The sequence below is a fragment of the Anabrus simplex genome, chromosome 1 (genome assembly GCF_040414725.1).
Source record: "Anabrus simplex isolate iqAnaSimp1 chromosome 1, ASM4041472v1, whole genome shotgun sequence".
NCBI classification, from domain to species: domain Eukaryota; kingdom Metazoa; phylum Arthropoda; class Insecta; order Orthoptera; family Tettigoniidae; genus Anabrus; species Anabrus simplex.
The window spans coordinates 475,844,058-475,860,517 of NC_090265.1; the positions used below are offsets into that span (position 1 = coordinate 475,844,058).

Below are 16,460 nucleotides of genomic sequence, written 5' to 3' on the forward strand. Positions count from 1 at the left end.
ATGGATGTTTTTAAGAGAGCAACCGAGCTACAGCCTTGAATAATGCAGCGGAAAGTTGGATGTTTGGACCAATTAAATTGCCATATTTTGCTAAGTATTTCGCAAGGAAATATTGAAATTTATGTAGTGTTTGGGCACAGACGACGAACATGGCTGGATGACGTTGAAGAGCGAATTACTTTGCCAAACCCAGAGGTTATTGTTCCTAGAAAACTTTTCCCAGAGTGATAAAAAAAAGTTGGAATTGTTACCTTTGCCAATACAGTTTGAATAACTCCTAGTCAATATGCTTGTCAGGGACCAACCCACCCATCGCAAAATGTGTTCTTACTTGAGAAAAAAAATGTGCAGTCGTGTTTACTGCACTTCTGAGCTATATTTCATTGAGTGTTATGAGTAGAGGGCGTATTTTGTCATATTTCCTTATTGTGTTCGTTTTACGATATAATATGCCCAAAAGGCGATTCTTAACATTTGAAATCGAATGACTAAGTTTTATAGTGCATAGCCTATTTACGTAATATGTGTACATTCTTAACACACGAGCACATCAAAATAACTAAAGCTATTATTATTATTATTATTATTATTATTATTATTATTATTATTATTATTATTATTATTATTATTATTATTATCATATTGTATAAGACAACAGATATATTGTATAATGATATTCAGATCGGTATAACGAAGCAAAGAATTATGTTGAAATTCCATTCGCTGCCGGAAGCCTTTGCAATGCATTGTTGTTGCCAGCTGACAATATTAACAGGAGCTCGACAATATGTAAGTTTATTATGGTGGTACTGGCGGTGGTATCCGGCTCGAATGTTGGAATCATGCAAGAAATAATGTTTTACGATACGTGAAGCAGCAGAGAGGAGAGATCCTTTCTCGATGCTTGCCAGGGACTAACCCACCCGCCGTACAATGCATTTTTACTTATAAAAAAGAATTATAACCGTAACAGCCTGAAACTAAAGAATTCCCCCATTGTCTTCGTTCCTATGGTCTTGCCACTATGTGAACCGAACCAGTCCAGATCAATATTTTGTAGCTCTAACCTATCTTTCATAGTTGTCATTCATCTTTCGTGTTATTCAATAGTTGGCAAGCCTGTTCGGTGCATTGTGAGCTTGTCGGAGCCGCCGCCATGTTGGATCTAGGGCCTATAACTTATACTTTCATCTCTTCGTTGTATGAAGACCTGTAAATACTAGATATCATGAAAAAAACCTAAATGAATTCTGCTTCAGAACCAACATTGTACATAGAAAGGAACATTTTGCAGAGTATGCAGTGGTACATATGCACCCTCTAGTTGTGAGTTATGAGTAATGACCGTTTCGTGCCAAAAGTAAAGTACAGTACCGTAGGCTGTGTTGCGATCCAGTATATGTAGCAGTGTTTAATTAGTCTTCGCTAAGTAAGTTTATGAGGTATCTCATTAGAAATGCATTATTTAAATATCATTGACGGTGACAGTCCACAGTCCACATTGACAGCACGTTACTCTCCGAAGAATTTATCCGTCTGTTGAAAGAGTATTTTTTAAGAATTTGTTTTACTTCGCACCGACACAGATATATCTTATGGCGACGATAGGATAGTAAAGGGCTAGGGGTGGGAAGGAATCCGCCGTGGGCTTAAACAAGGTACATTTGTCCGGTGTGGAAATAGGAAACCTCGGAAAACCATCTTCAGGAATGCCGACAGTGGAGTTCGAAACCACTATCTCCCCTAACTGCACGGCACTAATAAGATATACGGCTGATTTATTTCTTTACTTCCCAGTGGATTTCTTCGCCAAATTTCATGGCGAATATCCACCATCGTGGTTAGCGCTATTTACTGTCATCTTCATAAGCCTGCATTCGATTCCTGGTAATGTCAATGATTTAAGATTGGCAGGAGGGCATGTATCTTACGTCCTCCTACGGTGAATCTTGATTTTAAAAAAGCTGCACCAGCTGGCGGAATACGAAGACGCGAGTTTTACTTTTTACGGTGAACAAAAAAGTGCTGAATACATTTATTTTATCTAAATAAATGTCTATCTCATTGACGTCAAGCCTATACAACTCTCAGAACTGTCGCCTAAATGTAGGATTCAGGAGTACTATAATCTAGGGAGGATATTTCTCAGAGGGTTCCACCTGTTCCCGGAGCTCGGTGTATAGCAGCTGTTTTCTTGGAACAGCCAACATAATTAATCATCTCTCACGTACATACAGAGTCCCCGTCTCTCGGCATTTAGACCACTCGCTGCGATATACACCCCCACACCTCCCTCTCGGGCGTGAGTGAGAGAGAGCTAACAATAATTTGTTCATATTAGTTCAGTTAATGCGCCCTAATCATGAAATGCAATGCAATGGACGCATAATGGCTTTGGTGGTGAGTTGGACCCAGAAAATCAATACCATTAATATGAAAGACTATTTGTACATATGTATAGAAGAACAGCGTTATTCAACAATATTTGCCATCAACAGAATGTATAACTATGTTTCTTCTACTAAAGAGAAATTTCTTCTGGACAGTGATGCCAACTTGTTTTCGAATTGAATTTCATTTTCAGTATAATGTGATGTAGCTGAGGAAATATTAATGAAGTTGTTAGTGGAAACTTAGTCGTGTTAAGACAGTTTCCCTAGTTGAAGTATTTTCTATAACGGTTAATGTTATAGGTTGATCATTTATGAGTGGATTGAACTTTGTAGAAATGTAAAACATAATTGAAATAGAGCTAGATATCAAACAGACGTCGAACGAATAGCCAAATTTCCACATACTGTGCCTACAAGATTTTGTGATTTTGTACCGGATTGATAGAATAGTTCTTTTGGATGGTGGTGATTGAATTAAAATTCAATAACAATTAAATTAGTAGTATATCTACTGTAGTTTAACACACGTGCATGTAGTGCTTGGAATCTTGGGAGAGTTTTTATGACAGCTTAATGTTCATTAGTCCTGTGAATGACGTTTTTTTCTTCTTACGTCGCACCAACACAGATACAGTAGATCTTATGGCGATGATGGGAGAGGAAAGTGCTCGGAGTGAGGAGGAAGCGTCCTTGGCCTTAATTAAGATTCAGTCCCAGCATTTTCCTGGTGTGAACACAACTGTCAATTCAAGTAAACGGTTACTTATCGCATTGGACATCTCTGAAGTACATGAAGTACGCTTCGATGATGCTTTAAGAGTTACGCATGCTTTTCTGACTAATGAAGGAATTAATTAACTAATGAACTCATACGCCGAGTGATTAAGTCATTGACTTTAAACCGAGTACTGTTATGTAATAAAAAATGTGCCATTTTTCTCCTCTCCGATGATCTTTGAATAACTGATGTGCGCAAAGCAGATATGCTTGTTTTCTCCGACATTCTAATTACTTATCAGCTGTGAAGTCGAGTTGGCTTGACGCTCACGTCTTTTGTTCAGGGTTGCAGGATCGAATACTGACAGCGTAATTCAGCATATAAGAGTTCATTCGGCGGGAATGACGCATGCTATGGACCTACAGACATGCCACCTCCCCCGATTTTTGGTCCTTCCTCCCTCTCTCCTGATCGCAGAGACTTCTCTCCCGATTTTGGGAGCAGATTTAAAATTCCTGTATTTTTTGAGAGTTGGAGAGAATTGATGTTTATTGGGCACTGGCAAGGTAGATGCAGTCAGCTCGTGGTGTTCTTAAATATGACGGAATCTCTAATATAATGCTTTTTTAATTTTATAATTTCCACATAGCAATGCCGACTGCTTAATAAGAAATATAGTCTATCCAGAGGCTTAAAACTTTCGAGATGTGGTGTTGACGTCGAATGCAGGAAGTAAATTGGACAGAGGTGATGACCAGTGTGAGGTGTTGGACAAGATACAAGAAAAGAGATAGCTACCGAGTCAGACTAGAAAACGACAACTCAGGTGAATAGACCATAGGTTTTGTCATGGCAGTTTGTTGACTTACGTGATTGAATGCAAAATACCAGGCAAGCTCCTCAGTGGAAGACCAAGTAAGACCTTTGTGAAGACATTACTGGACCGAGTGAGTTGGCCGTGCGTCTAAAGTCGAGTAGCTGTGAGCGTGTATTCGGGAGATCTTGGATTCGAATCCCACCGTCGGCAGCCCTGAAGATGATTTTCTATGGTTTCTCGTTTTTACACCCGCAAATACTACCTTCCCAATCCTAGCCCTTTCCCATCCTTGCATCCGCGAAAGACGTGGACATTCCTCAAGAACGTCGGACCCTGCGAAGCTATGAAGACGTGAAATGTACTGCTCAAGACCGAGTGAAATGGAAAAGAGTTATCTCAGGGGTAAACCAGTAGTTAGAGTGAATACATCACAACGATAACCACAAGTAAAAATCTCGACACCTATATATTGTAATTATTGACATCCTATAGGCTTATGGTGGTGCACTGTGTGTCAAGTGGATTAAATTAATTAAACCTTAGAAATCTTTGTGTGGAATTCCACCTCACTAGTAGATGGCAGCAGAATATGGAAATTACTACGCAGACCGCTTGAAAGATTCCACCTCAACCAATCTGCAGTTGAGTAGCTGAGCCTACACTATCATCATCTATTGAACCTGATTCCATTCTAGCTCCAGGATAAGTAATGAAGGCCCAACTAACACCGAATTCTAGGGACGTGTTAGCTGAGAAAGTTGCTACACACATCCAGGGCGATGTTAAGATTGTTAATACGAAACTGTTACAGAAAACCGAAGATCCCAGAGGAAATAGGTGCAGGACATACGTCCCACTAACTATTTTTAAGGATTTTTGGAAATGTCGATGTGCCGGAATTTAGTACCGCGGGAGTTCTTTTACGTGCCACCTGCCGACACGAGGCTGAGCCAGGGTCGAACGTGCCAAGTTGGGTTCAGAAAGCCAACCACTCTACTGGGTATTGGTAGTGGTAGTGGTAGTGGTAGTAGTAGTATTTGTTACTTGTTCTAGCCTTCCAGTTCGTTTTGTTCATCAGTATCAATTGTTACAGATACCAGAATGCATGCTTTAACGAGATCCTTCTGTAGAGACTGGTACTTAAGATTACATATTATTATATTCTAGATGAGAATGAGGTTACACACACACACACTCTCTCTCTCTCTCTCTCTCTCTCTCTCTCTCTCTCACTCACTCTCCCTCTCTCTCTCTCTTCTAAGAACTCGACTCACATCTATAGAAATAACATTATCTCGTATTTCGAGACAGAGATTGAGGATTAATTAGTAAACGTATGATGCATTGAATATGTTACCGATACAGCATACGGTGCTGCTAGCTATTTTAAGGGGCTGTAGTTTTGTTTGAGAGCTAAACCAGATGTCGCTACGTGCAGCGACGGTCAGCTGGAGTTGTGTGAACTTGTGGTCTAATGTCGTGTTGTATATGACCCTGGACAAGTGATCTGGCGTCACTTCACTAATAAACCAAACAGCAGCCCTAAACAGATTAAGCATTCCAGAATGTATTTAGAGTGATGACACCAATATGATGTGAGCTCTGATTGCGTTGCTGTGTATCTTGCTCATAGCACGAAAACCGCTAAATTATGTTGGTAAAGGATTGCAGGATGTATTAAGCAAGAATTCTGTCTGTATGGCCTACAAGCGAACCCAGAACGTCTGATTTCCAAAAAGACACAGGATGTGTTTGAGATATTTATAGATTTTTTTTAAAATTACATCCACAAAGTTTTTAACTGAAGGAATTTAAAGTGGCTTATCCTTCTAACTATGCCTAGCATCAAGTGAAGCAACTCATATGATAGTACCAGTCCCTATGATATACATACAACTTCACCCGCTATGCTCATTCTTAAGTACTCCGCTGATTCTCATACTTTGCACTCATTATTGCTGATACTAATAATATTCGCTGCTTTCTTGTTTGCCTGTAGTTGCTCCGTTTTACCCAGGTCCTTTATCAAGTAAACTGTTCAATTACCGCGGGAGTATGTTGTTACTTCGTTTCCTAGTGTTTGGGTGAAGATAACAGTGTATACTGACACACAAACATGTCTGCATGAGTAAAATATGTTTTCTGTAAATCAGGTAAGGTAAGAGTAATTCTGCCCGAAGGCAGGTCCGAACCTCCGCAGAGGTGTTCCTGAGCCGGAGTTTACGTGCGGTATGGTGGCCATTTCCTTTCCGCTCCTCCATTCCCTTACCCCCCACCAACAGCGCGTGGCAACCCATCCAACTCCTACCCACGCCCAATGTTGCTTAACTTCGGAGATCTCACGGGATCCGGTGTTTCAACACGGCTACGGCCGTTGGGTTCTGTAAATCAGAAGGAAGATAAAACAAGAGTCCTGTGTAAGAAATAATTGTTGTCCTGCAGTGGCATTGTACTTTGTTAATTTTGTTCCTGGTATTCTTCAGAGTTAAATAATCGTGTCCTGAAATAATTATATTTTGTGACAGCGTTATTTTTCTCTCAGTACCCTTCAGTTGTATTCTCTTTGACATGTGAAGCATGTTTATTCGGAGAAACGGTTCTAAGAGTGTTATTTTATGTTTCAGAGGCCTCCATCATCGTCCCTCTCGTACCCCGGTCCCGGTAATGACGACGTGCGGTCTCCGGGCTCCGGGGGCACCCCAGGTCCCCTCTCGCAGCAGCCCGGCTCCCAGCAGAGTGTGGACAACAGCGACCCAGGTAGGGCTCGATCCCAGTACTATTGGGGAGGGGTGCCATCGGGCCCGTGTCAGCCCTGGAAAAGGTGGAAAGTGGAGGCGTGAACAAGTGTTTGAGATTGTTGTCAAGATTTTTTGTTATTTTTTTTTAAATTGTTTGTTTCAGAATTTCATGCCAAAAACATAGTTAAATTCTTGCATTGTTCAAACGTTCATTATCATGCTGTGAGTCAGGATTAACCGAGCAGAATTTTATATACGTAAATTCATGTGATTAAGGTATTTCTACCAAATTAGGGTAAATATCACTTAGTTCCTATTGAATCAGTGTGGTGGTTGTGGTGGTGATAATGCTCGTGGTGTACATGTCCATCACGACCCCTTGTTATGAAACGTAATTCAATCCAAATACGCACTATAATTAACACTTTTCCTAGCATAAAGGTAGAAATTCTGATTACTGTACTTTTTTGGTAACATTTTGATGTTTGTTCAAAACGGTAGACATTCATGAAACGTCTAGAAGTTGCTCATCTTGAAGAAGACCATGACTGATATTAATTACAAGATATAAAAGATATTCAGAAAGTTCACTAAACATCTAAAAAGGCGTAGCTAACAGGGAGTAATACAAATAGATGATTGATAGATCAAATATTTGTATGATTTTGTACCTTGAATTAGACTAACAATTTTAATAATTTCACTACGAATCCAGTGTTGAGTTAAAGAAATGCAGAAAAGTGTTAGATGTTATCCTTTGTCAAACTACGCGATTTTCTCTCGCACTTCTGTTTTTAGGAACAGAGTTACGAACACTTGGTAACACAGCAACGATTAATATTTACATAATGGTGACAGGAACTGCAATCATTGTACCACTGAAAGCTATCATTGGTGTCATTCATTCTAACGATCTACGAAAGAAACTTTATAGATTATAGCACACATATAGCATTTTTTAATGTGTTGAAGTACTTGTGTTGCGGGGTGGGGAGTATTATTTTGCACCGCTAATGTAACAACATATTTTGAGGTTGAATTGCAAATCATGGGGTAGGCCTATTGCATTTTTTATCATTTCTTATCTACTGCTGTGACTTAGAAATATTTTTGCCTTTTCTGTTTTCCATTCTGCTATAGCATCTTTTCGAATTATCTGCTTTTAAATCGTTTTGTCAAACCGTTCAGTTCTTTAAAAAATCCATCGTAGTTAGAAACCACTTTCCTTCTTCACTTACTCGATGTATATTTTGAATTTTAAAACTTCAAGAAAACGGAAACTTAGCATGCACTCGGCTGTTTAACTTTAGACAAATAACATATTGTTACTCTGAAACCACGAAAGTTCTATATTTCTAAATAGGTTGCTTTATATACCTCCCCATGATCAGTTTTTAATTTTTATAAATAATAATCTTGTCTCATCAATCTGACATGAACCTCTGTCTCACAAACGTCAGATATCGTATATTTAAAGGTAGGAAGAATCTCTATTTGAATTATTATTGTCGTGCAACTAGGATTTTAGTGCTGTAAAATACATGCAATCATTGATTCATTGTATCCAGTCACGATTTCAAGTTGGAAACATTATACTTATGGAGATAAACGTAAAGTTAAATGTATATATTGGTAGTTTTGTGTTTTGATTTTGTTTTACTGTTATTCTATGTTAATGATAATACGCGAATTACCCAACCCTATCGAAGACAGGGGTAGTGGGTGGTATTTTGGGACGGGTTGCGTGCTTGACACAGGATTCCAGAGCCCTTCGCTGCTGTCGGCATTCCTCGTTTGCCTCCTGAACGTTATTACGAAGCGTTAGCTGTGGTTTGCTGGAATAAAGTTTCTGTTTTTTCATTTACATCTCTTTTTTAAAATTTTAAAGAGTGAGTGATATTTTCGTGGGTCACATCAATAGCTTTGTTGCATATAATTACATCTGTTTCCTACTTTCTTCTGGAAAGTGATTTCTTGTAGCATAAGAGGATAGAGTAAAACACACAGAAAGCCTATGCTTGCAAGACACTGGTTGTTGGTATATTTCTAATGTGTCTGTAAAATTGAGACAGTTGTTTTAATCGTTTATGTTGTTGAACGTTAAATTATGCCACTACTAGAGTTTTGTTGATCGAGCATTTTATCGAAATACATAGCTGTAAAGTAAATGCACTGCCATCTATATTCTTCGTTGTCATTCGCTTAGGAATCTAAGTATGTGATAAATGTTGTGATTGAAAAAGTAGTTATTTTAATTTATATTAGCCATCGGAATCACGGCTGAATGTTGGGTTCGAAGCTGTGCATTTACTTTAGAGTGTGTTGGTACATTTCATTTTAAAAGTTGTTCTCTAATATATTTGTTTATTCGTTACAGTCTTGTTCTTGTTAGTTAATTATATTTAATTTGTAAATTTCTGAACTTTGTTAGATTTGTTTAATAGCTAAGTAGATAAAGTTAGTCAAAACCTGATATTGTAATAGTCTGTAGAATTCCTCTTGATATGAATGCTTGTAAAATTAGGTTTCAAAACATTGCATTGTTACCTAGCCAATGTAAGGGAAATTGTATTATTTAGGAATGGTTAAAATAAAGGTTACATGTTTTGTAAGCTTTAGTTAGTATTTCATTCATTTTTCCTGTAAAATAATGTTACTAAAAGGTTTCTTAAAGAGTTAAAGCCGAACAAATTTGGGTAATGAATGGGATATTTTTATCTCGATCGCCAAACTGTGAACATCTTATTGATTTTATGATACGAAGGAGGCATGAGTCTCTAAATTGTAAGATATCTTGGACCTGTCAAGTCTAAATGTAATAGTATATCTTCTAGTTTGTTAGATTTTTACATGCATTTTTAAACTCTATATTTCAAAAAAATCTGAGATATTTCACATTGTATTTTTTCAGTCGGTTTCATATTTTTATTTTACTTTAGAGCCAAAACCGTTAAGTAATTTGATGTGAATACATGGGTATAACATTAATGCCAGCATGTTTGATTATAAGTTAACTAGATTTGTGTTGAGAGAGGTACACTTCCGCACGTTCATCCCAACGTTCTATCTCTCTCTACATTCTCTCCGCATCGATAACATGCATGCCACCCAACCCAGGCCAGGCCAATGGATCCTATAAATACACTTAGGACACACATACGCATCATATATGTACATGTTCCACATCGAGGCTAGCACCAGTAGAAAGTGTACTATGTAGTAGTGCAGTGGTAGTAGTAGTAACACGGGGGTGGGTTATAACTAAATATGTTTACATGTAGCTTTGTTGACAAGAATTTATTATTATGCTTCACATAGGTTTCAACGCTAATTACAGAAGCCGTAAATTCCGATTTACATGTCCGATGTGTTTCCATCAGTGACATTCGTTTAATATACAGAAAATTACAGTTTATTACCACGTATAACGTGTTCAGTTTTTTGTAAGGTTTGCGATGGAGGTTCGAGGGGGTTGTGGTGGGAGTCAGGGGGATGGGGGTGGGGAGATGTGTACACTCCGTGTATGTGAGTACCGGGGTATTAGCATCATGTTTACACACTGCGTTAATGTAGCTAGGTCTGCTATTAACAGAAGGTTGTGGAATCAATTCCACTCATCTTTGTCGGAAGGAGTCTTGATTGTTTTGTGAATTACTGTTATTAAATCACGAGAAGACAATTTTATTTCTCTTTATCTGGACGAATTACGATCTATAAAGTTGAATGACCAGTAGGATTAACTACGTTAAGGAAAACATCTAGGTTGCAGCACAAAAAATTGTGTCAAGAAATTACTCCCGTATGCGTATGCTGTTTATAATTTATTAACAACAGTGAACGCGTCTGTAGTTGAGATTTTTTCCTTGAAAAATAATGACTTTAGGGCGTTTTAATTTGTGTGCAGCCACGAAATTTGGAGTGTTGGTTGGTGGTAAAGGTTAGTATTTCGTCTCATATCTTTTTTTTTTCATTGTTGAAAGAAAAAGTTCCCCTGAAAGTTACGGAACTATCCTGGTAATTTACTTGTACGGCGAGCTGCATGCTGTTTTATTTAGCAAGTGGGCCTCTGAACTGGAACTCTCTCGTAATAAGGGTTACCTTTACGGATACTGAAGTGTAAACTAAATCGCGTTTACTCCGGAAAAACGATGTATTTTTCGTGGTTTTCAATTCCAACCCGAATTATAGGAGAAGACTCAACTTACTTAGAAGTTATATTACACACAGTCTTATAATAATATTACGTATTTAATGTCCGTTCCAGGGTTAATAGTATTAAGAGTGCCGACATGTTGCCTCGTAAAAACATTCTTAACATGCCACTAAATCTGTGGACGCTTATCTCTTGAACTTAAGTATTCTTCAATACTGAACTACTGTGTGGACAGCAAGCACCTTATTTCATTTGTTACTATTGTTATTATTATTATTATTATTATTATTATTATTATTATTATTAGTAGTAGTAGTAGTAGTAGTAGCGAAGACAAATATATTTCATCCTTATGCCATCCAGTCTTCACATAAAATAAAGTGCAATATTTTTTTTTGTTGAGTTGGCCACCTGTCCGAAGGTTGATCTAATTCTCAAAAGGGAACTACAAACACCCAAAGTAGTACTATAATTGGGCGTAATACTTTAAAAGGGGACGGATGTATTTGCCATTGCCTTCCTCATCGAAGCAGGAAGTGGTAAGGCAGCACGTTGGGGTGAAATCTTTCTCATTGGTACTTGTGGTAGTTTTAATGTTATCTACTCTGTTACAAACATTTAGTCTATCAGACATGTTTTACATAAAGAACATACTGTATTGACACAATGCTGATGACCCGATTGTCCCCAGCAATTATTAATTTAACTTCAGCATATATTCGTATATGTTATTGTAAATTGATATACGAGCAGTAGACCTACAGTCATTATTTACTGTTACTGTACACTATGGTTGTAGAATTCTCCATACATCGCCTAACTTGTCAATTTACTATGCTTGCTCCTGAATACACATGCTAGATTAACATTGATCCATTATGGGTTAATTTACTGATTATTATCTAACTCCGAGCGTAAACACTTTCTGCCCCACCTAATGCGACTTAATGGTGAGCAAAAAGGAAAACTCAGCCACTCGTTAATAACGAAGTATCAGGATCACTTCCTGTAGAAAAGTTCGATAACTCAAGATTGGTTCTGTGCTTCTGAGGTCACAAATGCCTTTCAACTATGGCTCTCATCCGATGAAATCTCTGACATTATCATGATTTTTCTCTTGTTATTTTTCTTTCATTGTCTCGGTAGCGGTCGTTGGGTGAGACACTCACTTTCCACGCTTCCACACTTCTTCGCAGTAGGTTGGTATGTAAGAGAGTAATGACATGCGCTTGACTCGTTGATGAATTTACTTACTTGCTAAAAATCCCCTTTTAGAATCAAAATTATGGCTATGTGACGCCTCTTGGACATTTATAACAGTTTAAGGTACTTCAAACGACGCTTGCACTGGTCTTAAGTACAATGAAAAATCCAGTGCAATTTTTTAATCTGACCGCTAAACCAGTGATGTAATTTAATAACATATTTATGCAATGTTATAGTAATGTTACGTATTTAATATCTCGTTCGCAGTTAATAGCCTTAACAGACACTGAAGTTCCAGAATTTTGCATTCGCAAGGACGTTTTCAACATACCGTTAAATATACCGACACTCCTCTCCTGAATTTCAGTCATTGTTAAATTAATGTTGAACTGCTATGCCGAAAGCGAACACCCGATCACACATATCACTACGGTCTTCTTCTTTTCTTCCCCTTCTTCTTCTTCTTCCTCTACCGCTTTTCCTGCACCCTTGTGAGGTCGCGTGTGCAAATATTGTCGCATATGCGGACTTCGCCCTGTTTTATGATCTGATGTCCTTGACGCCAACCCTATGTGTAGGGATGTATTCATTTCTGCGTGTTGGTGTTTCTATGGAGGTTGGTAGGTACTGTAAGTGGTTTGTAGAGGAGTGTGTTCGGACAAGCACAAACACCCAATCTCGGATTCAGATGAATTAACCAGACACGATTAAAATCTCTAACAGGACTGCCATGGAGTCAGGCAAATAATAATAATAATAATAATAATAATAATAATAATAATAATAATAATAATAATAATAATAATAATAATAATAATAATAATAATTGGTAATGGGAGCATTCCTTTTGTTTGTGCTATCTAGTGTTTGTGTAAATATAAGTGTAATACTTCTTTGTTTGCTACTTTGGTCATCTTTCCGAGGTCGGTTGAATTCTCAAGAACTACCACCTTAGTGTATTAGCAGATCCCAAACAACCTAGACAGTGCTCTAATTAGACATACACGCTGAGAGAACCGGAAAGTGGCATGGCAGCTCTGTTTTGTACGCTGATGACATTAATCAGTACCACTCATGCCTAGTAGCTTCTGTACTATCGCAGTAACTGATGGAGCTTGTGTTCTTAGCTTGTGCAAGTTGAAGAAATCCTGTATTCATTAAGAAAAATCAATTGGCAAACATTAATATTAATTAGGCAATAATATTCTGTAATTCTTAAATTGAAATGCTAGTTTATTTTTGATAGGTCATTAAAAGACTTGCCGGATATAATATTGATTATGAACTATGTCATCTCTCTTTATGAACTGGAGCGAGTTGACTTTGTACCAGAGACCACCAAAGACTCTCTTTGCGGCAACGTGCAATACACGCACACAGAAGGTCAACTATTCCGTGGTAGGTCTGCTGATAGCTTATAATTCCTGGAATTTGACAGTTAATTTCCTATTAATCTCTCATATGTTGTACAGATTACGATAATTGGTGGCGGACTTTTTATCTTTATAATGGAAACTGCAGGAAGGACATCACAGTCTTTAATTAAACAGTGTTTATCTGTATGATCCCCGCTGCCGAAGTAAATGGCTTTATTTTCTTTGATTCATTGGCGCATGCTGAGAGTTGTATTAGAAACCTTATTGAGTGCATTTGAGAATACGGTTCCTTGTGAGGCCTTGGGGTTAAGGGATATATGGAGTGTCTTCAGAAGCCCTCCGCGCCCACGCTTTTGCCATCGACTCGATAATACGAAGAAAATCCTACAGCTGTGGAGAAATCGTTGTTGGACAACGGGTGAATATATAATTATTGCAGCTGTAAAATAAACTTTTTTCACACATGAAGATGTTAAAATTATCTGCCTTGAATATTTAATCAAATAAGTTTCAATAAAACAGTTTCATAAATCAGCATTTGGCTCAACTGAAGTTGAGTGCATTCGGAGAATATTGTTCATTGTGAGGCGTTAAGGGGATTAAGGTACATAGCAAAGAAAAGCAATGTCACCTCCGTACAGGCCATCAAGGCCATTGTTAACCTCGGCACTTGATGGGGTAGAGTTGTTAGCTCTACGCCCGGCCGCCTTTGTCCCCAAGAATTAACCTGGTACTCATTTTTGGTGTAGGCTGAGTGAACCTCAGTGCCATATGCACCTCCGGAAGCGGTCGTAAATTTTACGACTTCCTGGCGAGGATTCGAACCCACGTCCTTCCGGGCGAACCGAGCACGCCTTTACCGCCTCGGCTAGGCAGCTCCTTTAAGTTTCTTAAACAGCGCTCCGAATCTAAATTATTCCGTCGAGACACTCATGCAAGGACAATCCTCCGATTATGGAGAAATCGTGTGTTGAACGCCTGCTGAATTTGTTGCGGTATATTGCAGTTGTAAAATACACTATATTTTACCTATTCTCATCTTACGAAAGTTTAATCAAAGGGGGCACAAGAATGCCATTTAGAAGTCAGTACTTGTTTTGGAATCAGAACTGCATTTATGCTCATACGATACGAAACACACAAATGTTGGTACATTCTGTGCTTTTAGTTTGGATATTTTAATTTTAAAACACAATCCTACGCCGTCTTTTCCTTCTGTGAACACAAACCTCTCTCTGTGATTTTTTTTCTAGTGGCTTTACGTCGCACCGACTCAGGTAGCTCTTATGGCGACGATGGGATAGGAAAGGCCTAGGAGTGGGAAAGGAAGCAGCCTTGGACATAATTAAGGTACATAATTTATCTGGTGTGAAAATGGGAAACCACGGAAAACCATCTTCAGGGCTGCCGACAGTGTGATTTGAACCCCTAACCGCACGGCCAACTCGCCCGGTGTGATGATTTTCAACTCGCGAATATACATTTTTAGTATTGTTGTTCCTCATCGTAAGATTGTTGAAGAGACAGACAGGTACATGCCATCAGGATACTTCTTACGAAAACTTTTTCTGTTAGACTGAGTTCACTTCGTTTTAAAAGTGCCTTCAGTGAAAATTCTTTGCATTTAGTATAGGATATATTTAGTTCTTGCGCTATAATACTTCAAGATACGATATAACACTTCACTCTCTAGATCACGTCGGGAAGGAATTATTTACATCGAACCGAGTGACCCTGGCTTAGAGAAAGGTACTGCTCTCCCGTTCTTCGCTTCCTCTGCGGTCAGAGTTGTATTGAAGCGCAGCTCAAAGAACCCATTGTCTGTATGTCTGTACACCAGGATGTGTTTATCTATTTTAACGTGTTAACACCCAAGGCATTAAGTTACTTGCAGGTTATAAACTGCTACTAGGCAGCTTTCAGTAGAGCCTACACCGACCTGTGAAACGGAACCTAGACGGAGCGACTAGTACTTGACAATAATTAGTAGTCAAGGAAGATGTTCGCAGACATTCGATTTCTTTGAGTATACGAAGTCATGGATTGGTAGATTGTGTTTATATTCGGAGCAGATTTGATATTCGATCAAAAATGTTGCTGAATGATTGGACGACTGAAAGGAAAGAATGTCATAGTGTTCATGTATGCATAATAACTGGGCTTGTCATTGCACTGCTCCATGTTGTGCAACTACCATCCTCGTTTATAGTGAGTGATACGTGCAGGTCCCTTGTAACATCTTTAAGGAATATTGCTACTAATGTGACCAGGGTGTATAATTTGATACCCCTAGTGCTTTCCCCCCTCTGTGCTGTCAATTTTATGCCCCCATACTCCGAGCGATAATTATTCGCGAGGGAGGTGACTGGCAGAAATCAGATAAGAGGGGGCCGTAAGTGGTCACATAGCACTTGCATCGCTAGAAGAATTATTGTATTTTCTCCTACATCAACGTATTTTAGAAGTTATTTTATGCTGGGGAAGCAATTTAATGTACTTGTAGATAATTACTCCTAAAATAATCCATCTTCTTTCCTAGCTTCTTTCGAAGTCTTTCCCGGTTACATGGTTAAGACGCCTAGTCCCCAAGCCAGAAATTAACCAGACGGTATTAAATATTCACGGAGAAATGAAGCCAGGACGTGCTGAACCGAAGGCCGCTAAAATGACCATTCAGCTAAGGACCAGAAAGTTTCTTTTACTGTTTAAACATACAGCAATTGGTTATACCGTGGACACCCGACTCTCCTGCGTATTAGACGTATAAAAACAAAGCACTGCTACCGATTTTACTATTTTTCATCAGATTAAATAATAATAATAATAATAATAATAATAATAATAATAATAATAATCAACTGGCCATGCTCTTTTACGTGGAAGTTGGACCACGTGAACATTTTTTTCTTTGGGGAAAATTCGTAAATATTGACAGAGATTCCAACTGCAACTGCTTAGTTGAGAGTCTTACGACGATGTCCCTTAGTTGACACTACAGTAGTTTACTATGAGACAAATATGAAGAAGAGATTGGAAATCAACTATTAGGGGAGTAGAGT

The 16,460-nt window shown here is 38.4% G+C and overlaps 1 protein-coding gene across 1 annotated transcript in view; it reads left to right on the plus strand.

Annotated features, from left to right (window-relative positions):
• The window catches only part of LOC136856967 (homeobox protein homothorax), a 444,003-nt gene extending 437,100 nt beyond the window's left edge, over nt 1-6,903 (plus strand). The window contains exons 8-9 of the mRNA XM_068227555.1: nt 6,553-6,685; nt 6,830-6,903. Coding sequence (XP_068083656.1) covers nt 6,553-6,685; nt 6,830-6,903 — 207 coding nt within the window. The remainder of the gene's footprint in view (nt 1-6,552; nt 6,686-6,829) is intronic.
• The last annotated feature ends 9,557 nt before the right edge of the window (nt 6,904-16,460 follow it).